General features: G+C 41.5%; 1 protein-coding gene across 10 annotated transcripts in view; it reads right to left on the reverse strand.

Annotated features, from left to right (window-relative positions):
* Positions 1-26,237, reverse strand: part of PDE1C (phosphodiesterase 1C) — a 396,700-nt gene that overhangs the window by 342,067 nt on the left and 28,396 nt on the right. The window contains exon 1 of one of the 10 annotated variants that reach the window (XM_080582940.1): positions 8,881-8,914. The exons of the other annotated variants lie outside the window; for them this stretch is intronic. Coding sequence (XP_080439066.1) covers positions 8,881-8,899 — 19 coding nt within the window. The 5' untranslated portion in view covers positions 8,900-8,914. Of the gene's footprint in view, positions 1-8,880; positions 8,915-26,237 lie in introns of those variants that run through there. 10 annotated transcript variants of the gene reach the window in all.

Consider the following 26,237-nt stretch of genomic DNA (forward strand, 5'->3'; position numbering starts at 1 on the left):
TGGAGCAGCGCTGGGAACATTACTCAGGGGTGTTAGCGGATGAGGTTTCTAGTCTGAACATCGTCTATCCACCCTCCAAAAGCAACTGGCCTGGCTTGCACCAAGGGTGGGGTATTAGGATATGAAGATGGGTGGCACGAACCCTAGGTTTTCTCTCCATATGAATTTGACACTGCCTAAAAGAGGAGACATTGAAAGAAGGAATTATGGTTCCATTGCATTTGTCACACCAGCATGGCAAATTCCCACACCACACCAAATACACATGGCCAAACGCAGAATATTCACTGCCCAGCCTCCAGTCCCTCTTCTCCTACAGTCCTTTAAATCACTGTGGAATTGGCCAGATGAGCTTTCTGTGTCCAATTCTTCTTTGCCTTGAACCATGTAATTGACATTTACATTTCTGAAAGTGTTGCTGTTATTTCTGAGAGCCTTGCATACAAATAGACAGAAGTGAAAGGGCTCTGCAACTTTTAACATAGCAAAAAGTCAAGTCTGGGTACAGATAGGAGAGCCTACTGTGACATAGAGTCCTTCTACGTACAGTGGTGTTAACACTTTTCTGGTGGGAATAAATGCTGTGGGTATTTGGTATATGATCCAGGATCCCATCAGGTATAAGTTTAAAAAAAAAAATATAGACAAGCCATAACTATATTTTCTCTCTCACTTAGTCTCTGCTAAATGGGGTTTCAAATAAAGTTCTCTCCAGCCTTATATTTCTTATACTTTAATGTCCTCTGCAGAGCACAGAAAACATCAATACATGGAAAAAATGAGAAGATGTAGAGCTGAAGTAGCCAGTCTAACTCCTCCCTTCCCCTGTCTCCCACTTTCCCTCTAAACTAAAGCCAGAAGAATAACATCCGTAGACCAATTAAACTCAGTAGGTTTAAGCTGTTCACAAGGGAGTCAGTCTAAGCAAACAAGTCCTTTTCCACACTCTTGAGACTATTTGCAAAAGGTCACTTTCAAGTTTCAGTTGTTTAATTACAACACACAAAATACCACTGCCCACCATAAGAAAGAAATGTAAACCGATCAAACTCAAGTTACTAAGCCATTTACAATTGTAGGTGCGGGGGTGTTCAAAGTTGGTGCCTAAAGCCAGACGAGGAATCAGAGGACACTAAGTGCTACTGAGAAAATGGTCTGAACAATAAGGTTTGCTGACCCTTCACTCCTCTAAGACCAGCAGGGGTTAACTGAGAAAACCCAAATAATTTAACATGTTTAAACATCTTGTCAACACCCAGCCTTTCTCATCCAAATTGCACAGGTTTCCCTATTCTCTTTTTTTCAGAAAAAGGCCTCAGCTTGCCTCTTGTAACTTTCCTCTCTGTTGGTGAGGTGCCAGCGCAGACATCTTTCTGTTGGCAGAACTTGTCACCTGCCAGCCGCACTGTCACAGCTCCCCAGCTCAAACCGGAGCCAGCTTGTATCCACAGGGTGTGGACAGTGGGAGCTCACAGTTGCCTACATGCCTATGCAGGCACCCCTTTCACTTCAACCCTAAGAACCAACCAAACCATACTCTTGCCCTGGTTCCATTAAGCAGGCACAGATCTCCTCCAGAGCAGCAAGTCTCTTCAAGCAGAATTTATGTACACAAATATTTCAAAAAATATATATAATAAGGGAAGGGGGCAGAGGAGGAGATTAGAAGTTGACAAGACTTCACAGAGAAACTTTACAGTTTCTATCCCATTCTGTTCTTAGTTCCCTGCAATCTTAAACTATCACTTCTCAGTACTGAGGAATATTCTTTAACCTTTTAATTACTTCTTCATTTTGCACACTCTAAAAGAAAGAAAAACAAGTATAGCTGCTATCACATAGTATTATTCGGATCATCAGCTGTCCTGCAAACACTAACCAGACTTTCTTCACCAATGACTAATCCATTCAGGTAGTAGCAAACGGCAACATTTTTGCTTTTTGCCAACAATATGGGCATTTAATATAGTGGGAAGTCTTGCCTGGTTATGAACACCAATAGGAAGCAAAACAGTAGAACAGCTGGTATTGGGGAAAGAATTCATGATTTAATTATCTTGGTTTGTGAATTTGATTATCAGTGTTTTCAAAAAGAAGGGCTAACTACAGTGAATGAATGGGGGTGGGAAGGAAAGAACAGCAAAACAGCAGTTTTAATCATTCATAGGATAACTTCCCCTTGAAACCATGCGCGTCTGAGACAAGTGACAGATCTACACCAGTTATTATCCAGTCTGCAAGCTGCTTCTAAGCAAAAAACATGCTGTGAGGATTCATGCAATGGTGGAATAAAATTATTTAATAACTGACTTAGCTTTTACTTCAAAACACTAAAGAGCACTGCACCCGCATGAGCTGACACCATAAAGCAACAGCATCCTAGGAAAGACATTAACTGTTTAAATTTGATGAGGGAAAGCCTTGTGGGAAAAAATAAAAAAAGTAGTGTCAGGAGAATAAAGAAATGTGTATTTTAGCAGAAGACTTTTTCAAGAGTTTGTTATTTTTTGTTTAATAAAAGTGTAGGTCTGTCATTTTTGTGCATTTCAGACAGAAAGCTTATGTGAGACTATGTTCTTCCCAACTCATTTTTTCACAAAAGAAAAACCGATCTCAGTACTTCAGGAGGCACAGTCTCTACACACACAAGCTAATACACAGAATACATGCCAGGTTTAGCACTTTTCCCCTGCCAAGAGCTCCCTGGATAACTAAGTATCTTTGTCACTGAAATCAAAGCATGCAAGGGCTACAGAGTTTAAACTTCAGTGCAGCATGTTCAGAAAAAAAAATAAAAATAAAAAATAAAAAAATTCCCTGACAGTAATCTCCCTGTGTGACAGTATACTACTGTGAGACTAGGACTGATCCCCTTCTTGGTAGGAGTGAAAATCCAAAGCAACTGCACTGAAATCAAAATAAGTTTCCCTACTGTTTCAATTGAGTGCAAGAGAATCCTTCAATTGTTTCACCTACTTCAAAAGGGAAACATTGTTTGAAGACAGCATAGCACAGCTAGGTAGGCAAAATCATTAGAAAAATCCTCTTTAAGCGTAGCTAGCAATAGATACTTCTCTGTTGATACAAGGTGATGATCAGATCCTCATACCTTGTAAGAATCAGTCAGGAATGATTTTTACTAAGAAAAGTGAGATTAAGGCAATACAAGAAGCAGCAACCTGCTACACGTGACTGGGTGCTGTGGTGCCACGTAAGCAAAGTGTTCACAACTCCACTCTCGCCCCCTCTGTGAATGAATCATGTCATTGTATAGCTCATGTTAATCACCACATTGCCAAGGAGACCCAAGACCTCTTGCTTGCTTCCCCCTCTTGTCACATTTATAATGACCGACAGGACCAGCTTGCAGCAGACAAAAGGGAGTCACTGGGGAGGGAGGAGTAACAACCAAGAACGTGTCAAATGTGCCCTGATGTTACACAGACACCTGAATATCCCATTATCACTGCACAACCAAAAGAACACAATGTTGTCCACGATGGTTCGGGGAGGAAAGAGCAGCAGATGGTTCGTAACTGCAGAGTGATCTATAGAGGGATCTATTTGGTCATTACTTATTATATCTTTCCCTGTGAACCCCCCAGCTAAACTTTCAAACACAGTTTTATATTCTTTATTTATATATTCAGAGCAAACAAAAATATTCTACTCAGGAGTAACTTCACCTCATAATCTACAGTGGTGCTTGCTAAGGTGTTAGCTTGAAATCAATGATGTATCCAATTCCTACAAGCAAAGAATATCCTTCTCAGTGTTTCACTCCCTATTCTAATCCCTATTCAGGACCTCTTTCACATCCTGAAATGTGGGTTTTCTTCTTTTTTTTTTTTTCTTTTTTTTTTCTTCTTTCCACATTTCATTTCAACCCAAAGGAATGAAAGAAATCAGGAACAAAGAATTGCTAAAGGGCTCAACCTCGACGTTTGCTGTTACCCTCCCCATGAAGCGCAGCAATGACCAGAGAACACTACCTTTCAACTGCCTGATCTGGGAAATGAGGGGTTGAAGAAAAGTATTCATTCTCCAGGACAACACAGCTACTCAGAATTCTGTGACCTGGAATTTCCTTGCAGTGCTTTTTTTTTTTAACACAAAAAACTTCCTATCAATATCAGTTCACTATTGCTCCAGAATACTAGGGCATGCCACCATTGGGACTTGCACAGAGCAGCATATAAGAGACAAACAACTAAGATGCAACTAAGATGCTGCTGTTACTGCTGCCAGACAAGGTGGTGCTACAACAGCCCTTCTACAGCCACATCTATTTAGGACACAGCTGGATTTGCCACAGCACTGTCTGCAAAGAGCAGCACTGCCAAAGTTGGGCTTGCTATCTTCAGTTTAAGAAACAAGTCAAGATGGACAGCTGTTGGCTTTTTAGTTTTCAATAATGAAAGTAGGGAATGACATGCCTGCAGAAGAAAGTCATAAATTGAGGTTGGAAGGAACTTCCAGAGGTCATGAGTCATGTTAGACAGTTTGAATATCCCTTTTTACCTTGCTCAAAGTTGAGTCAACATTGATGTTAAACTCAACTTCAAGTTTAGATAAGGTTACTCAAGGACAGACCCAGATGAATTCTGAATATCTCCAGGGATGGAGAAACCACAACAGATCTAGACTCCAATTCAGGTGTTTAACCTCAACCACAGTGAAAGACTTTATAATCTAATCGGAATTTCCCATTTTGCAGCTTCTGTCTGTTGCCTCTCATCCCATTGCTGTGTGGCTCTAGAATGAGTTTGGCTCTGTCTTCTCTATAACTTCTCATTATGTAGTTGAAAGCAGCAGTGAGACCCCACCTGAGCCCTTTGCTCTTAAGAGTGAGAAAGCCCAGTTCTCAGCCCCTCCTCTTAGATCCTGTGCTTTTATGCCCTGATCGTTGCAGTGGCTGGGCTCATTTCAGATTGTCAGGTGGACACAGCACTACAAATACAGCCTCAGAAGTGCTGAAGAGAGGTGTGTAAATGCTTTCTTCAAACCTGCTGGCTACAAGCCTGATAATATAACCCAATATGCGGTATGGTCTTCAGTGCACGAGCACTGCTGTGCAAAGAGCAAGAAGGGAAAGAAAATAGCAGACTGTGCCCAGCTTGAGGAGTTCTGAGCCCAGGCTTGGGAAAAATCTGTGACTGAACTGACAGAGTAGTTTAGGTAAATTTTACACTTGAGACAGTGCTTCACCCAACAAGATTTTACAAAAATGACAGCATCTTCCATTCTGAAAATGTAACCTCCTCACTGTTCCAAAAAGCACAGTTGTAGTTGTCTTGACATGGCCAAGTGACTAGCTAGTAGACAAAGTTAAAAGAAAATATTAAGGAGGAGGGAACTGTTTATGTTTTTCAAATAGGTAGTGCATGTGGGAAAGAAAGCCTCATTCCATCTGTGCCCCTGTTGTCTCACGATATGGACCATCTTGAGTTTTTGGCCATCTCTGGCTCTGCCTGCCTGCAGGCTGTGGGCGAGTGAGGTGTTAAAAGCGTAGGGTGGGCCTGTCATCTCACAGCTCTACTGTGTTGCTACAGAATTTATGAAAGTCCAGATTTACTCACATTTTACTTGTATTCCTATAGAAAAGTTAGTCATGGGTTATTCTTCTACAGAGCAGCAAAAGAAAACACTTACTCATTGTACCTTTTCTCCTGAGAAATCTTTATAGTTGTAGAACTACTGAAGGATGTCTAAAAATAAAACAAATTTCTGAAGAGTTTTTGATGCAAAACACTTGGATAAACACTTTTAACCTGTATATAGATTTTCAAATTCTACACTCATCTCTTATTTTACTTTTCTTCCTCCCTAGCACCACCAGAAACAAACACCTAACTATAGCATGGCAAAAGGTAGCCAAAAAAAACTTGGCTACTATAGTCAAAACACATTTGTAGAGTGAACAGCACTGTAATATTATTGAATTTTTCTGCTGCATTACAGTAACATACAAGCTGTTAAAAACATCATTTCCAGTGATTAAAACAAATTAGATGTATTCCCTTTCTGAAATCCAAAAGTGTAAATTCTCTATTTACTATGTTCCCTATTTATATGTTTACTTAGACTTCCCTGAACCTTGCAATGCACATAAGAGGAAAAAAAAACAACAACAACAACAAAAAACTATTATGAACAGAAATGTAAATTTTACATGAACACATCATTTGATGTGGCAATGAAACACATCAGCTTAAGGAAACAAAGTTCCTGGTTATGTCATTTTGTCAATGACTTAGTTATGCTCATAATGCAGAAACTAAAATATATACATTATACCCACAGAGATACATGTTTCTAATCACATCAGAAGTTCCTAATCATTTCTGTGTTCAGAGGTTTTTGATCAGCATCATGTTGCTTCTTGTATTAAAGAGAACAATTTAAGCCAGTGAGAACCAACTCCCAGTAATTCTGGCACGCATCACCTAACGAAGTTTCATAGAAATTTGTACAAAACAAAACAAGTTTGTTATCCCAACCAAGGCTAAATCAAGTGTAAGAACTTACAACCACCACTCTCAAACATAAAAACAAGATTTTTCTAGCATTACTACCCCACTGAATCCAATGAAACAACTCCTGTGACTGTGCAACTTCATGGCAGGTTTCTTATCTCTTACCATTCTACTTACATGCTTCTACTACCAACCCCTGTAAGAGGCAGCATGTGAATCTGCAGAGTGGAAAGGAGGAAGGCACCCAAGGTGCCATTACATCCCTGCAACAAGATGAAGCAGAGCTAGCAGTGGTTTTTAATGTATACAGTGTGCACAGTGTCCCACCAGTAAGCACGTGCAATTTCATGCTTGAAGCTAAGAGTGATTTCTGGCAAGTCATCAGAACTTGTTTCACTTGGAATAATTATTGGCTACAGACTGTAAAATGATTAGCTCATACACATTGAGTGTGAATTCCTCATAGTCTGTAAATAGTCTCCTATTTTAAGCAGTTACAGCTATATCAAGGGAAGATTGTCAAGCAAACCACCAAAAGAACTAATACCAAAGCAAAATGGACGAGTCCACCTAAGGAATAGTTCTTCCTAGGTTCTTCCTTTGCAGGGCTTCTGATGATCTCATTGAATGGAACAAATATTTAAAGTTTCTGAAGGGTACTGAGATACTACATATCAGGTAGTACAGGAAAACTGTATATGCTTTGCACACTTTATATGTGGAATTATCTTGCATTTATCAGAGCAGAAAAGTTTACAGGCACCCATATTAACAGGAGACCAAATGATTTTTGTCCCTGGTATCTCTGAATTCCCCCATCTACATCTTGATAACCCAGAGAAAGTGTGTTTCTGTTCAAGTCCTTGATTTTTGTTCATTTTGTATAATTATTTTCACAACTGCAGAAGATGCATCAACCATACAGATACCTAACCATTGTAGGGTCCTGTAGCAAGGAGTTCCTATTACAGCTATTCCTCATAACAAAAGAAACTTTTTACAGTCAGGTTAAAATAATCTATATTACAAATACATTGCAATATTTAGTTACAGGTCATTTAGAGATGATTTTGTCTCTAAAGCCCATAGCAGAACACACCAAGCTCAACAGCACTGTAAAAGGTAAAGCAATGGCTGACAACAGTTGGGAATCTGAAACACAGGCCTATACACGAGTGCACACTGCTCTGGTAGGTATGTTAACCTTTGAACATGCTTGCAGTTGCCTGATGAGACATGACCAGTATTATTTTGTGAAGAATATTTCCAGTTATTATTGATTCTTTTTTCAGTTTAAGTGGTAAGTTCAAGCTCTGTAACAGTTTCATGCTCAGAATAGTACTGCATTTGGTGAAGGGACCTGCAGGGTCTGTAAACTCTCTTCACAAAAGGGATTAAACATCTGGGGAGTTATGCCTTTCAGTACGACAAAGCACAGCCAACACTGCTTCAGTTTACTATCAGAGAAAAAACAATACAAAGGAGAGTTTAACATGTTCAAACCGATCATTAACTTGCAAAGCTAAAATTCACAGTATAGGTCAAGGCTTTTGTTGTCAATGGAGAAACTCCAACTTCAGCTGTCTTTGGATCTGGCCCTACCATCACCCTACACAGGACTCTCAGCTCCTAAGCACGTGCATAAAACTCAACTTGTATGCTAAAAATAGAAAGAATAATTCCAAAATAGTGATTTTTCTTCAAATAACTTAGAATTCTATGAAGAAGCTTCAACTATTTACTATAGTTCCTTTGGCAATTAGTTCTTGCTAATGATAAACAGAAGCAAGAAAATGAAGACATCAGCACAGCCTCAGTGTTTGCAAAAAAAAGGGAGTACATTATACCATCATTCTACACACCCAATTCAGTGCTGCACAAAGTGTTGCCTTGGAAAAATTGAATAAGACATGCCAAGTGTAAGAACTACATTAAAGAAGAACTTAAGCTATTCCTTTGATGTCCATGGATATGTTATCTGAACGGCAGAAAAACTGGACCTTTAGAAACATTCCAGAAGAACTTTCGGTGGACAAGGTTTTCTTTTCATAAGTAAAAAGGAGACCTAATTTTAAGAAAGTAGACACTGAATTTCATGTGAAGTTGTAGAAAATTTCAGCTGCATCAAAGTGGCATTTTGTCTCACACAAGAAGGATGCTTCCCAGAAAGGTAGCCCCCTTCATCTTATCACAATATTTACTAATGAAGAACAGCTACTTGTTAAGCTGCACACACACATTTTAATTTTTGAACAATCCTAAATTAAAATTGGGTTCCTATGTTGAAAATCACAGCCCAATCAAAACCCTTAGCAATCAGCCACTCCCCTGGTCTTCACATGCAGCCCACAGCCCAGTTTCTAGGTTACTGGACCTTCTACAATTTTAATCAGATGTGAAATACCTTGTGCCAGGATTCCCATTTTAGGGCTCACACCAACTCCTTTCTCTTCCTCAGATGTTAACAGATGAGCTCTCCAAACTGCAACTTCAAGCAATACACTTGTGTTTTCAAAGCAAGTTCACAGTTGAACCTTCCCACTCCAGACAAGTAAAGAAAACTCCCAGCCAGCTATATCTTCATGAGACAAACACGACTGCAGATACACAAAGATCACACAGTGGCTGCATGATCTAGCTCTGTAGTGCCAGAAATCCATCCTCACAGAAACTTCTACTTCTTTCCATGTGATTTTTTTTTTCCTTTCTTTAAAGGCAATTGTGTGTGTAACCTGTCTTTGGGTCAGCAAGTGAGCAGGCTGTAGTATTCCCAACAACCCATGATCCTGGTGACTTTAAGTTTAGGGACATTTTCAACATTCACCAGTTGCTGCAAGTTTGCATTGCATGGGGTATGAGCAAATCCTTTCAGACTTATCAAGAGGTGTATCAAGATCACTTATCTCTCTTGCTTTTTGTCATCCTGCCTGGCAGACTGCCTGTGAGAAACTCCCAGATCATAATTAGCCTCCTACAGTCCCAGGAAGAGTATCCGCTTACTGCCTGCTTTTCTTCCTGCTTCTTGAACAGAAAAGAAGGATGGTTTCTACCTACTCCCTCCCATACTTTTAATCTAAAAACATCCCAGTAATGTCCCATTTTAGTAGTGTATCTGCTATCAATCAAGAAAGGCCCCGACCACTATAATTTAAAGCCAGTTACACTTCTTTCAATGTAGCTATTCAAGGCAACTTTTAGGTTTCCATAAATACAGTTTTTTAACATACCTAGGATTTTCTGCCATATAGATTCTTGTATCACTTATTCTATAAATAATTTTCTCTTGCAGCAAAGTTTTAATTTAAAATTAATGCTTACTATAATGTTCAAAGTATTTCATGGAAAATAGACCATTGCATATTTATATGATTTTTGTACTCAAGATTTAAAGACCTTCCTCTTCCACAGGAGACAAAATCTGACTTTTTTGCTGTTAGGAAGATGAGTGTAAATCCCTAGAAATTTGCTAGACAGCAAAATTTGTTATTTGCAAAAATTGCATCTACAGATACGCACCAACTTTCCTGTGTACGTATGGAACTAAGACCACACATGAGAAATCAAGCAAATGAGAAATTAAGCTCGCTTCTATGACACCGTACAGTAATTCTGCATGGTTAGGTAGGCTGAGAAGTATCCAAAAAAAGTTCAACTACACATTAGGTTTTGTGAATCATAAAAGCAGAGGTTTCAGTAAGAGAAGAGCCATCAAAAGTTATTTGGATGATGGTGCCAAGAAAAGCCATCTTGTAGATTATGTATACATCCGCAGTTCTTCATTAAATAATCTGAAGGAAGGAATTTATGCATTTTCCAACCAAAGAAGCTTGTTTGAAAAATGTCTAAAGGTTGAAGTACTCAGGAGTATTGAACTGGTTAGTGCAATCATGGATAAAGCTACAGGCAGCTGAAGCAGAGAGAAATACAACCCTGTGATCATTTTAACTTGACAGAAGTAACAATGACAGTGCAAACGGGGTGACATGGCTCCAGTGTATGTTGGTGACATTTAGCTTTGAGCCTAGAGAGCTGCTTCACTGGCAACAGCATGTCAGAACTTGATTTTCTACATTTGCAGATGTAAAATTATCCACAGTAGAATGGATTCATAGCCACTATTGATTATAGCATAGAAATGCCCTGTAGTGAATACAGTCTCTCTAGAAAGCCTAAGTCTTCAACATTAGGAATATCTGTGCCAAGGACCGCAGAAGCAGTCTTGTCTCCTCTGCAACTGTATCGAAGTGTTCAGATGGCTACAGGTCATTTAGATATGGTTTTGAGGTCCCAGAAAAGGCTGAGACCAAATCTTGATGCAATATCCCCTGCTATAGAGCAAGCAGTCATGTCCAGAGTACCTGAGCATATTGCAGCGTGATTACTGCTGCTGTGCTTGTCTCAACTGCAGAGGGCGAAGGCTGCTCTTTAAAAAGGAACAGGTTGCCCTATCTGACATTTCTGAGGCGCTCATTGAGGTGACCCGAGAGTTACGTAAAGTCTCATACAGAATGTTCTGTTCATATCAAACAACAAGCTGAATAACTCAGTTCACTAGAGGGTGCTCATGGTTGAGAATTAGTCCTTCACTCTAAGAATTGTAATTTCCTGGAACAACAGATAATAATATCAAGTGGATTCAAAATGCAAAAGTCTCCAGCTGGTAGCTCTGGATAGGTGATCTTTGCAGGGTGAACTGTTGCCTCAGAAGTAAAATAACAATAAGAATGTTTTAATAAAGAGTATGTGTTCTGTTCTACCCAGAATTATTGGGCTGATAAGTAATATGCTAAAAGTCTTTTTTTTTTCCTTAAGATTATATGCGTTAAGATGAGTGCATATATAAAGCTGTATATTTACCAAGCCACATGTGATTTGATTGCAGTCTTCAGTTAAATACCTCAAAATAAAGATTATAATTATTTTTGTGTAGTTCTGTATTTCTGCTTTCTGAAATGGAAAGAAACACAAAATAAACTCTCATTTCGAGGTGATGCCACAAATATTTGCTAAGAGACTTCCTGCAAGACCTAAGAAAAGAGTAGGAATAATACATAAAAGCCTCAACATCACAAAACATCAGTAAAATGGAAAATAACGCACATTTTCAGTTTGACATTTTATGATACTTCATTTGCTATGAACAGTTTATGCAATATATTTTTGAAACTGGCAGTCAGCCTGAGGTCCACCTGTCATTAAGCCACTTGTTCCCATGTGGAGCAACTCTCTCAGAAATTAAAACATTTCAGGAAAAAAAGACTGCCTGAGCAAGCAACTGGAAACTACCTTTAATGAACTCTGAAACAAAGTATTATCCCATTTAACAACAGAGTGAAGGAATTTATTACCAGACTTTAGCAATGTGTGTTAACTTTACTTTTTGATTTTTTACTTTTTTTTTTTTTCAAAAATACTGAGATACTGACACTCATACCGAGAACTTACTTACTCCAGGAAATAAGAAACACAATTGTACTCATATCATTATGCTTAAGGAAAAAAAAAAAAAAAAATCTTCATAATGTGTACACTTACTCCAGAAGGGTAGTGTCTTTTTCCAGATTAGCTTGTTTTACTTCTAACTCAAGTCACTGCAGTTTAGGTAACACCCCCAAAAAAATGACAATTTTAATCTTTTACCACCTCAGGTAAAGTGAGCCATTTCTTTAAGATTAATCTTTCCAGAGGTTAGTCTCTTTTGTTTTTGTAACTCAGGATTCTTTATTTTCACAAATTAACGTATTATGCAGCAATTTGAATGACTGCTTTTCATCGTTCTGTGCAGATGCAGGAATAGTTGCCTACATCTGCTAAACAAGTTCAGATATGCCCGTTCACAGATCCATATGTGGCTGAAGTAAATATTGAATTCAAGCACGAAGCCAAACCCAGTTTTCAATAAACAGACATTTCACATGTATGGGAACAACAACAACGAAAAATGTCCAGCTAGTAAGGAAGAGAGGAAAAACAACCTGGTTTTACAGACCAGTAGGCGGTCACTTTTCCAAAGCTGCAAGGGCAGGATCCCTCCCTGCTTACTCCCTTCCCCTTGCGGGTCCCTGCTGATGGAAGCCCCCAGAGCCGCAGGGACCCCCTGCAACCCGAAGGATGCTGTTCCTGTACTCTCACAAAACCGGGGGGAAGAGGCAGGGTGCTCAGAGTTACCAATCCGTCCCAGGGCCACCAGGGGGAGACAAGGCACTGGCAATGTGGGGCTGCCCCCCCCCCGGAGGACCGTCGCAAAAAGCGGGGCAGACACGAAAGCCGCCTCCCTGCAGAGGGTGGGGTGTTGGCACCCGTTCGTCTTAGCCCAGGGAGGAAAAGTTAGGTCGTGCACACCTATGGAATTCTATCTGCACTAACGAAAATGTAATAAATATATATGCTGAATATTTGGTTAACCTGCTTGATCTTTAGAAACGTACTGCAAAAAGCATTACCCTGGGACAACTAAGGATCTAAATCAGTTACAGAAGCTCCCCCCAGAAAAAAAAACACACACACTTGCTGGCAGGTTTCTTACCTCTTTTGCGTTTTTTTACACTCTTTTACATTTGAAGCAGGGTAGGCACTTCACTGTTGCTACTTTATTTCCTTCACTGCCACCACAGCCCAGTTGCAAGATTTTCTTCCTATTTAGCAGGGGCCGTACCTGTGTTTGGCAGCATGGACTGGCCAGGAGCACAGACACTAACCAGTGAGACCAACCTACTTCTGCAGCATCCTCCAGCATAAGCCACAGACAGGAACAAAAGCAAGGGTCAAGTCACTGGAGTCAGACATGAAGTCTATTAATTTGTTCTGTGCTTATAACATAACAAGCAGTGACTAAATTACATCAGTAAAGATAATCTCATATTTTAAAGAATACATATTTTTTCAAACAAGGAAAAGCTTTTTTGGAATACTGTCTTCCTGAGAGCTTTCAATAGAAAAAATAACATTCTCTGGATTTAATTATTTCTACACATAATAGAGCATGGTAGAAATATGACTTCTAATGCAATTATTTTCAGGAAGAGGAATAAATACCCCTAGATACTTGTTATATTTTAATAGAAGAGATAGAAAGTACATGCTGCAAAGCATAAGCCTATTGCCAAGTTGTCTAGTTAAGACAAAGGTTTCGCATCTGTACAGGTGCTAGATAACTGGCCTCAGGGAGGCTTTGTGCCTTTCTCAGAAATATAAGGTTCCAGTCCCTCACAGATATAAAGTACTGACCTGTGTGAACCACACTAACTCCCAAATCACTTCCCAATGATTATATCTAGTAAGGATTTTAAATATTACTTATGCAAATTACCAAGTTCCAACTTTCTTTATTGCTCATTTCACCCAGCCGTCTTGTAATGAAGGAGTGGCTTATCTGGGGAAGGGGAGCAAGGTTGTGCTTTCATTTATTTCAACATGAACAAAGCCTGCTTAGAAATATAGAGCTTAAAAAAAAATCACCTGTACAATGCTATGCAGGTGGTATTTCTTCTCTCTCTGCCTCTGGTATCACTAACAGAAAAACACTCCATTCTTTCACATGCACACTTCAGAATCTTGTTGAAGAGACAAACCCCTGCATATCAGTAAAGGCAACTTTTCATGAAAGTAGATAGTTGCAGCACTCTTACCATCCAACCTATTGTCAACACATGCCTCATAATAAATAACTCTTCAAACACACTAGCTGAAGTCCTGCTTGTCTTCTGACACAGCCACCCACAATAAAAATAAATCGATCTGACTCCATACATGCATGCAGCATGAATTCTTACTCAATTTAGGTCCAGAGAAGCAATGTGGCAGAAGCCTGAACTTCAACACCAAGAAGAGACTGCATAGGGTATAAATACACACTGCCTATTCCACATTCCAATTCAGTTTTAAGACAAATCCACAAGAAAAATCCTTGATCTATTCAGTCTCTCCTTCCCCATCCAAGTTACAACAACCATCTTCACTGCTCTGATGCTGGAAGTCTCCACTCCTGTGTTCCTAGATTAATGGTCCAATTCAAATTGAATAGATCTACTCTTTGCTTAAAATACATGCAACTGTAAAGACTTGTATCAGCATAGAATCTCCACAACTCAAATCCACACTTGAGAGAATACATGAACACACATAGAAAAGCAGTTTTAAAGAAATTAATACATACTTGACTGACAAAAAGAAGAGAAATTTGTTTCTAAAATTACAATACAGCTATGTAAGGAATCTAGCTGTTTTGGCTAATGCATCACTTTGTACTAGTTTAATGAAGTTAGAAGACAGTATCCATTTTCCTATCAGCAGAAACATGCTGTGACCCTTATAGCAGACAGAGTCAAACCAGTAGAAGTATTTAGTATCCTTAGAGCTTGCACTCACTTCTTAGCAGATTAAGGCTGCTTTACATCAATATGCCTGCGGTGGTTTCACACTGATGGGCAGCTGAACTCCACTACTGAATGAGAACATCACTTCAGAAAGAAGTCTCAGTTAATAAAAATGCTACAATATTTGTATCACAGTATTGGATTTACATGGCAAGGGTTTGGTAGCTGTGGCTGGCCTCAGTGAGAGGAGCCCAGAAGCTGACCACCCATGTTAGATAAGGGCCAGTTTCAGCAGGCTCCAAAGAGACCCACCACTGCCCAGAGCTGAGCCAATAAGTGATGTTGTTTGCACCACTGGGAGAGCAGCCTTAAGAAGGGGAAAAAGAAACAGCTGCAGAACAGCTGCTGGGAGAGAGGAGTGAGCACCAGCCCTGCAGCCCCCAAGGTCAGTGCAGCAGGAGGGCAGGAGGAGCTCCAGGCACGCAGCAGCAGTTCCCCTGTGGCATTTGGAGAGGCCCCTGGTGGAGGAGGCTGTCCCCCTGCAGCCCATGGGTCCCACATGGAGGAGATCTCCACGCTGCCGCCCATGGAGGAGCCCCTGGTGGAGCAGGTGGATGTGGCCTGGAGGAGGCTGCGGCCCATGGAGAGCCCCTGCAGGAGCAGGCCCCGGGCTGGTGCTGCAGCCTGTGGAGAGGAGTCCATACAGGATCAGGGGGTCTGGGGTGAGCTGCTGCCCATGGGGGACCCGTGCTGGAGCAGTTTGCTCCTGGGGGATGGACCCCATGGTACGGAGCCATGTGGGAGTTCTTGAAGAGCCCCCGCAGGCTCAGTTTGGGAAGGACGGCATCCCGTGGGAGGGACCCCAAAAAAAGAGAGGGAGGCACTTAGTGTTTTGTTTTTTCTTTTATTGTTGTTTATTTGGTTCTGTTGGTTTTGATTTTTATTATTATCATTTTGTATAGTTATTGTGAACTGTCCATTTTCCACTCCTGACAAAAAGTCCTAATGAAGCATCTACAGTGGACCTCAGTGCTGAAGTCCAGCACTTCTTCCTGTTGGTATGGAGGTCTTCTGCTTCTCCAAAGGAACAGCTGTCTCTGTAGCTTCTTTGGCACATCCTGGGGGCCCCAGGGAGCCTGGGGGCCCTCCGACAGACTCCTCCCGTTGGCCCTGGCGCAGCAGCTCAGACAACACCAGTCCCTGTCCTCTCCTCTTCCTCAGGGCTCAGCGCAGAGGAGATGCCAGCTCTATGGGAGGTGCTGGAGTGGGGGATGGCAAAGGAGGGCTCCTCCAAGCCTTGGCTTGAAGAGTTGCCAGGAGTCAGATGTTCCCTGGGAGTCCGCGAGATGTTCCTGGACTCGGGGCTCTCTTGGCTGATGGAAAACTGCCTGATGGTCAATGCCTGAGTGGAGCATGCCGTTTGGTGGGATATGGAGAGCCCCTAGCACTCCTGTGACAGCTCAGATGCTGCCTGTTGACAGGCCACCTGCGCACAATGGTGTGGTGGCTGGTCAGCCCTGATGGAGGTGGATCCATTTCCATTGGATGTTCTTCATCTAGAGGCGGATCCACCTCCGTGGGCTCCACGTCACTCCCAGGCACATCCACATCCATTGGCTCCACTGCACATCTCCTCCCCACAAGCCGCGGCTTCTTCTGGGGAGGAGGATTCATTCTTCCTCAATGGAAGATCTGTGACTTGCGTAGCTCACACAAAACTGCCACCTGCTATGCTGGGCCTCCTTCTGCCAAGAGCTCTTGGTGTCAGAGGCCCTAGCCGCTCAGCGACTGACGGTCTGGCCACAGGGTCCCCCTGCTTGTAGGGCTTGGAAGAAAAGGCAGCACGGTGGCTTGTGACTTCAGGAGGCCACAGCGATGTGATTCTGACACTGTCAGTATGTGACAGTGTTGGGAGTTAGGGCCAATGGCCTGAGAGTAGCCCCAGTTTTGAAGGAGGAGAAAGGACGGGGGTGCTGAGAGCCCCTTCCTGGGGACGTCTCCCCTGTGCCATTTTGCTTGCCAGAGAAAATATCTGGCCCTGGGGCACAGGGACCTGTGGGGTCTCCAGCCTCCTATTCATCCTGTGCCTGGCATCCCTTTCCATGAGGTGGCAGTGACAAGAGTGTCCCAGGAGGGTCGTGGTTCTCCACTACCCTGCAGCTGCCTGCAGTCCCATGGGATGGACCCCCCTGGTGAAGGAGTGGCGGAAATGAAGCATGAGAGACTGACGGTAGCCTCCATTCCCCTGCACCACCTGGGGGGGAGGACGGGGGGAAGGTGGTTTTTTAGTTTCTTACTGTTCTAGCCTGCTAGTGATAGGTAATAAATTACATTAATCTCCCTATGCAGAGTCTGTTTTGCCCATTATGACAACTGAGTGATCTCCCTGTCCTTATCTTAACCCTTGAGCCTTTTTCATTGTAATTTCTCCCGTTTCCTTTGAGGAGGGGGAGTGAGATAGTGATTGTGGTTGAGTTCAGCTCCCCAGCAGGATAAAATCATCACAACCACCTAGGAGTGGTGTATCTTTACCACTAGCTAGCTCTGTACCTTATGTAACAGAGTCCAATTTGGAATAGATGAGGCCCATCAACCTGCAACTGTAGGAGAAACAGACACCTGTGCCAAGGGAAGGTTCTGTCAGGTCAGCAGCTGCCTGACCTAAGTTCAGTACGCCTCATGGAAATCCACACTTCAGTCGAGTTCTTTGGCCACTTGTATGCACTTTAACAGACTATGATGTCCTGATCAGCCTCAGTCCAAAAAGGCCCTCTTGTTGGGAGCAGAACATCTCAAATCAGATTAGGGTTAAAGTGAGGTCAATGACAAGCACAGTTTAACCAGGTATGAAAAAAATCTTAGCCATGAAACAGATCCTTGAAGACACATTACTTAAAACAGACCAGCGGTGGTGTAGACAGCCCATTTTTCTAAGTACACTAGGTGGAATCGGAGATCTCTGACCTGTGGGTGTGAGCATCAATGCAATCATCAGACATGTCCTGGATCATTTCTTTTTATATTTGTATGACTTCAAAATACTTTAAAGTATTGGTTGATCATAGGTAAAACTATTTGAAGAAACACATGCAGCTTCCAAAACTGCGTGTGTATATATATCCACATAAGAATATCATGTTAATATCAACAAACAGCAAAACATCAATTGTCTAGTAAATAATCAGTCTTACAGGTATTTCTTTTAAGTCACATCTTTATTGTTGTGTACTCTCAAATGCTCCAAGGTCTAGCTTTTCTTATTTAAGCCTAGTGCTTCTGGTTTCTTCTAATATATCTGCAAGCATAGTTTACTTTTTTCTACATATTTACATAACTATAAAAATTATGTCTTTTTAAGTGTTCAGAAGAAATCATTTCAGTAACAACAGATCAGTAGACAGATCATAAGCAAATTTGTTGGAGAGTAAAAGAAAGTTCTGTTTCTCCTTACAAATATTATTTTCCTAATTTGGAATCAGTATCTAGATCTGTATTTTGCTTAGTACCTTATGAGAAGCATATTTTCTGAAATTCCCAAGAGATTTAACAGCATGCATACAATTTTAGTAGAAAACTCAGGCAATCAATTTAATGATTTGTTCAGTTAACTACGCTTCTGCTTAATCTCTTAAATGCTTTGCAAAATCTCCCTGTGGGACTGAGATTTCTTCTGACTTCAGGCATGTAGAAGTTGACACATCATTTCAACTTCTTTAGGAAGTGAAATACACTCCCAAAAAACAATTTATCCCACTTAGTACTGACCTTAGGATGTCCTGCAGCTAGGCAAAACTCACTTTTTTAAATTTATGTACACAACAAATATTTAATGTAACTGGACACATTTATCTTCCTCATTTCAGAGAGGCCTTTCAAATAGGGATCAAACACATATGTTTTTCATATAAATTACAGCTGTGCTCCATTGCATTCAGGACAGCACTTCTGAGGCTGTTGTTTTGTTCTTTTTGTTTGTTTGTTTGTTTGTTTTTCCCTACATGTTGTGAAGAGGAACAAGAAGCATTAGCTTCCTCTTTAAACACAATTGCTTTACACTCACCCAAGACCTCTTGCAACAGCACACCTTCCTCTGATTACAGGATATATTTGTGTTACATCTACATCTGTGCCTGGACCCTGAGTACTCTCAAAAAAGCACAACATGCAACTTGATGCTGTTTAGCTCCTGTGGCAGAGTTTGGAGTGCAAACCAGCAGCAAAGAAACAAACCTTTTTGACTTTAAAAAGAATAGGGTTTTGTTGTGTTTTTAAAAGAAAACCTCTATCCCACAACAGGAAGGGCCTTCCTATCAGAACTCCAGCCTACTCTGTCCCCTTAAGCTAGTTTTACATTCTTAGGCTGCTGCTTGTATATATGTTACATCTAATTCCATCTGCTGGTTCCTGTAAATTCCCTCCAAGAAATCCAGGCAGATGACTTCATTAACCTTTACACAGCAGCCTGCTCAGTAACTTTCAAGTGGGGATATTTTTGGACTTTGTCTGGAAAAGACAACTAGTGCTCAAAGGTCTCTAACAACCTGGGGAAGGCTGTTAGAAGAGAAGAGAGTTTTGTGCATCATCTCAATGTACTTCTGCTAAATGTTAATTTACTTTGTGACCTGTAAGGTATCCGGAAATAGAATATGATTACTGAAACGAGATACCCTAATGCAATATATCCATCACCATTTGTTGCTGTGGTTACGGTTATCAAAGGCCATAATAAAACACATTACACCAGATTACAGGGAAAAACCTAATGACTGCCCTATCATTTTCCTATCTTCTTCCACAAAGAGTTCCAACTGGTTTGAAAATTAGTGTATTAGACCTAACTTCAAAGGCAAGAAGCATTTTTATCCCTCAGCATCATCATCAATGATGGAGCAAAGAGAGAGTACAGCAACAGGGAGGAAAAATCTCTTAAGAGAAAGAGGCGGTTTCACTCAATTGAAAGCATAGGTATTCATATGCACAGAATAGTGGCTGTATACTGGCCAAAAGTAACTTCACTTTTTAATGCATTAAGCAGCACTGAAGGCTGCCCTGCTACCAGGTGTTGAGTTGCACCGCTGTGTTTAAACACCAGAGCACCAGCTTTGGTAGGTGGCCTCAGACCTCTTCTCCACCTCTGCCAAATAAGCACCACAACAGGCACACTCACTGGGCAGGCCAACAGCCCTGCTGAGTGCCTGTATCTGTTACCTCCCTCTAGGCCGACAAACGTCTGATGATTCAACAAATGCCCTTGATCTCAGGGTAGTTCAAGGAAGAAGTCAAATGTTCAAAATCCTGCTCAACACGCAGCCTTGACTGGGTCCACAAAAGCAAAGAATGGATTTACTACAAATGCTGGAAGCATCGGCTGTTTAACAGAGAAGCACCACCAGTGACTCAGAAGTCCTGTTGTTAAGCAACAGGAGAAGGAAAGTGGATACCTGAGGAAAAACATCTGGCATTTTGTGTTCCTTAAAACCATTATTTGTCTTTCCAGGTCGTGAATGAGATGTGACCATTCCTCCCACATTCAGTCCCTCTAAAAAAAAGTCTCATATAGCAAGGGTCTTTTACAATTTGTGTTACTATCCACGTTCCAGGATAAAACAGAATGAATGATAGGATCTCATTCACTATCAGCTTTTCATGCATTATTTCACAGTTAACATATGCATCAAGCTTCCGTATACCCAGCTGCTTGATCAAAGTGCCCAGTTGTTTCTGTTGTTGTTTTTCCCAGTCTGATTAATAGTCTTTCTGATGTTTTGGATTAGAGATATACAGTACAGAATTCAATATTTAGGTTTAAGCCTTAATGATACTATATTACTGGATTGAAAACAGCCAAGAAAGGTAGCTCTTGCAACCTCCCCACCCCCCACCCCCCCCACCCTGATTCATCTTAGAATCATTTATTCATTTATACAAAATAGTAACAGAAAAGTATGCTAGACTGGAGGAAGAAAGTGAGCCTCAAATAAAGGGTACACCCAAGGTTTAGCAGTGACCTTAAAGATTCAATACAGCAGGAGAAAATAACCAGAGCATATAACACTCTGCTACAACCCTCACTTTCTGAGGGACACTGTAGGAATGAGAAGTTATCTCAGGAAATCCTGCTAATGGTTATCCAGCCCTTTAACACACCCAATATGATACAGAAGACAAGAAGAAAGTTGGGAGTTGCCTATATAAATATTTATCCTTTGACGTTCTGCTCTTTCCTACTCTACTGCTAAGCTCAGTGCTTTAAAAATGCTTTCTGGAGTACATGCCTATAAGGATGCATACCTGTTTGCAATGTTCCCAGTAAAAACACTTTACCATGAAGACATGGAGGAATTCACAGACATTCACATCTTCCAGAGTTACTACATGCAGCTGTCTCAAACTGAAGTAGATCCCAGAGTTACCCATACAATGTTTTCCAGATGTACTTCTAACTATGAATGCTAAAGCTTTTATTTTCTGCTAAAAAGGGAGAATAAAAATCTGTTTATCAAGTCTCATAAAACAATTTTCAGGTTTAAAAGAGGGCTTGAGAATTTAAAGCAAGCTCAAAAATCTTATAATGGCATTTCTGAAACACTTCAGTAAGCTGCCACAGTAGTGAGAAATAAGGAAACACACAACACAGCTGTTATGCTGCTGTCTGTCAGTGAAGCATACTTACCACTGCAAAATAAACACAGACACACCTAGGTGTTTCTTAGAGAACTTCCACAGCTACTTCGGTTCAGAAACTAGGAATTTCTCTCCCCTACATTCCACTACATGTGATGTGGTAGGTATTTGTAGACATACTTACTAACGTGGGCATCACATATATGCAAAATTGGCTTTACTAACTTTCAAAGTACAGAAAGCTAACCTCTTTAATCCAGCAGGAATTAGACAGATGCTCTAATTTCTGAAAGTCTAAGAATCATGTACTCCCTTTGACTAAAGGGATTTAAAGCTCCAGTTCAGGAGGGAAAAAAATTTCAGCTAAGTAGTAGACAGCCTCCTCAAGTCACTCCAAAACCCATGGGCTCATGTCCTTTGGTGTAGACAGGAAGGCACATCCCTGCAGTACCCAGTGAGTTTAAATATCAGAGAGGCAAGAACTGAAGAGCATTCTCCTGACTGTGCTGATTAGCTTTAGACAGTTCCCTGTCAGTAGTCTGATTTTGGGGACCAACGGCTGAACAGCCAAGATCCACTGCTCATAGACAGCTCAGGAATCTACTTGGTGGATCCAGTGCCTAAAGCGTAATACCTCTGTCTCTAGATATGGTTGAAACAGTTTGATTCCAGTCCTGAGACTAGTAGTGGCCACTAGGTGGAGATAAATGAAAGAAAAGGCTACAGCTTGGGGTCAGAGACAGGAAAGAAGGGAGAGGCACTTTAATGAACTCCAAAAGGTAATAAAAGGCTTGTTATCATGAAATTCATGAGTTGTTCATACTATTATTTATCTACCAGTTTTACAAAGTTACATGAAGAAATCTCCTCCCCCCCTCCCCAGCGGAGAGGTTTTCACCCTGCAGAGAAAATAAGGTATTTTCTCAAACATTTTTATAATCCACCCCCCCCCCCCCCCCCCCCAATATTTTCACCAATGATCTGGATGCAGAAGTGGAATGCATCTTCAGCAAGTTCGCTGACGATACTGAACTGGGAGGTGCTGTTGACTCTCTTGGAGGGCTGAGAGGCCTTGCAGAGGGATCTAGATAGACTGGAGCACTGGGCAATCATTAAAAGCAAGAAATCCAACAAAGGAAAGTGCCGGGTTGTGCATGTGGGACAGAGTAATACCATACACAGGTACAGACTGGGAGACGAGTGGCTGGAGAGCAGCCTTGCAGAAAGGGACCTGGGAGTGCTGGTGACAGCAGGCTCAGCATGAGCCAGCAGCGTGCCCTGGCAGCCAGGAGGGCAAACTGTACATTGGGGTGCATTAAACACAGCATTTCCAACCAGTCCAATGAGGTGATTCTCTTGTTATATTTGGCATTGGTGTGGCCTCACCTTGAATATTCTGTGCAGTTCCATAATATATAAGCTCTACAGTATAAAAAGAATGTTAAGGTCCTTGAAAGTGTCTAGATGAAGAAAACAAAGCTGGCAAAATGCCTGAAAGGCCTGTCTTGTGAGGAGAGGCTGACGTCACTTGGGTTGTCCAGTCTGGAGAAGAGAAGGCTGGGAGGAGGCCTCACTGCTCTCTGCAGTGTCCTGAGCAGGTGAAGTGGAAAGGGAGGTACCGGTCTCTGCTCCCTGGTCACCAATGAAAATACACAGGAACGGCACAAAGCTGTGCCAGGAGAAGTTCAGACTGGACATTAGGAACAATTTCTTTACCATGAGGGTGGAACCAGCTTCCTAGAGAGGTTGATGCTCCATGCCTCTCATTGTTCAAGAGGCATTTGGACAATGCCCTCAGTAACATGCTTTAATGCTTGGTCAGCCCTGAAGAGGTCAGGCAGTTGGACATGATCTTTGTAGCTCCCTTCCAGTTGAACTACCCTATTCTGCAAGTAGTATCGTGCACTTTCTTTGCTCCTTTTCTCTCCCACACCTCCATTGCAGAGGCTGACAGCACCCTGTGCTCTTCTCATCCAGCAGCACTAGGATGTCATTTCCCGGCAACCTCTGTACGTATCTTGGCTGCTCAGGCCTACAGGCAACAACAGAGCAATGTAATTAAGCATCATTTGCTGCTTAGGCGTTCTTTTGAACAGAGTGACTGTTTTCTTTGAGTCACTGACACTAAACATTTGGTGTGTTTTATTTTTGAGCACAGCTTAGTGAAACAAAGGAAACTGATCAAGTAAAAAAAAATCACATGCGCATTTCTTCCACATTGCCACTGATTGTTTCCAAATGCCAAGTCTAAACATCTGTTTTTCTTATTAAAAGATGTATTTGAACAGGCAAAAAAAGTTACTCCAACCTATTAAATACTGCCCCCACAGCTTTTTGAGTGTGAAAAGGTTTTATCCATATAAACCTTATTTGCACACACAGTGTAGAGATTGTTTCAGTCAATATTTGTCCTCCAGATCACAAGTTGGGGTGGTGTTTTGTTTGTTTGCTTTTCATACAGCACACCTTGCATTTAGAGGAAGAATGTGTAAGGCTTAACACTTTAGACCCTTGCCCAAATTAGAATCTATGTAGCAAGTTGGCCAGGCTGGAAACTATAACAGGAGCACAGTGTAACTCCTGCTGGTGGTCCTCTATCAATGATTGATTATTAATACTCTCAAAAACACCAGACAGCTCTGTATTTCAAGCCCTTGAAGACTGTAACTTAATGCTTCTGTTCTTTCTGCAATAACAAAATAGTATTAATGATTTAATGGTCAGATAGCAGTACTCCAGCTAATACACAAGTTATGAGCTAGAAGTTATGGTGTGCTAAAGATCATTCAAATCTGGCAATCATCTGCAAAGATTATTCTGTCTTCAAATGGTGGCAGCAATAATTAATCATCTCCAGTTGCAGGGCTACATCCAACTTGTGAAAATTTTCTTATTTTTCATTCCTAAAGAATCAAAGAATATCCTGAGTTGGAAGGGACCCACAAGGATCACTGAGTTCAACTCCTATGTGCACATAGGAGCACCCCAAAAAAAGAGACTGTCTGAGAGCACTGTCCAAACTCTTCTTGGACTCCGGCAGGCTCAGTGCTATGACCACTGCCCTGGGAAGCCTGATCCAGCGCCCAGCCACCCTCTCAGTGGAGAACCTTTTCCTGATATCCAGCCTGAACCCCATTGACTTTACGACACAAAAATCTAACAGGAAAAAATAAAATAAAATAAAGTGCAATTCATAATGTTTGTCTCCACAGCTGTTAATACCTATCCACAATACCCCTAACATGCACAGAGCAGTATTTTTAGATTCGGGATTCAGACAGAAATGCCAGTTCACCCAATGCCCCATGAGAATCATCCCTGCCCAGGCTTTGGGAAAGCCTCCTCTTGTCATAGTAGGGCTGATAGCAGCTTAGCGGGATCTAGATCCTCCATAGTGGAGCTGTGAGAGACAGTAAGATGCAGCCGATGATAGAGTAAGGCAAAACATGGGATGAAGACATCCATTCAGTGCAATTTGGGAGGTACAATACTCATACTGGACAGCTCATGTAGGTGCAGAGGACACTAGATCGTGTGCTCAATGAAAACGAGAGTTGGAGAATCATCTGGTCAGACCCACAAACACCACCCAGCGTCCCACCAAGTTAAGACAGCCCCCATGTTGTCTGATTACCTAAGGCCCACATATAGTTCCCTGCTGAGCTGCTATGTAAGTATGCCTGCAATATCCTGAAACATTTTTGATGAACAGGACAATTTTTCAGTTAGCAACAAGCTGCATACATAAAAGCATATGTGAACATTTAGAACAATCATCTGACTTTCTCTAAGTGCCAGGCTTGATATGAAACAGGATATTTCACACTGCACTCCAACCAGATACAGGAAAGCCAAGTCCAAACTTGGGCTCTGACTGCCATATCACAGCAGTTGACTCAATTCTACTGCAGACAGAATTGAAAGTGAATTCAAGGAAGGCTTGACTCTCACTTACCTTAACCAGAGTTTCAAAAGCACAGGAACAACAAAACCAAGTAAGTAAAAATCAGGATACTGACCCACTGAATTTCTTAGGTAAAGTCCTGGTATGTTCAATTTAACCTGAAACTCAACCCAACACAAGTCATGCAGCTCAGGACTCTGATAGATTCACATCGTTTATTTCCTACAGCTTTTCTGTTTTGCTGGACATTAACACCAGATACAGAAGAGACAACAAAAGCAAGCATGCAACATTTCTTCAGCTACAACAGTTCACAGCTCTAGTATACTGGAGCTGCAGCAGCTGATGAACAAGCATTCGTTTGCTGCTGTTGCTGTGATTATAGCCTCCAGCTGAAGGGAAAGTGAGGAGAGGAGAGCTACAGGCAGTACCATCTCCTTCCACAGCTGCCTAACGCAACATAGTCCTCAGAGCAACATAAGAGGTACCTGCCAAATGGAAGAGAAGAAGCCGGATGCTGAAACACTACAACTGAAAGACAAATACATGAAGGTTGTTTTTGCTTGGATCTATCAAAACCAAAGGGCCAGGGAAGAGGCAGCTATAAGATTTCTTCTTAGTGCAGACTAGGGGTTTCTGACGCAAAAGAACACCTTAAAGGTTTTGTTCAGCCCTACCAAAGTTAAAGCATACTTACTGACTTCAGTAAAGCTCCAATGCCTTCCTGGGGAGAATAAGGAGGTGGGGGGTGCAAAAGCTCACTCCTGGTTGACACACTTTGGTTTATTTGAATATTAAAGTCTACAAATAAATGGACATAGACATGACAGAACTACCACAAAATCTAGCATAACTGACATTTGTTATACAAAAGTGGCCCAAAAGAGGAAGCCACAAGGGACTACCAGGGAAAGTGGG

This window comes from Anser brachyrhynchus (assembly GCF_964034855.1).
Source record: "Anser brachyrhynchus genome assembly, chromosome: 2".
Taxonomy (NCBI): Eukaryota; Metazoa; Chordata; class Aves; order Anseriformes; family Anatidae; genus Anser; species Anser brachyrhynchus.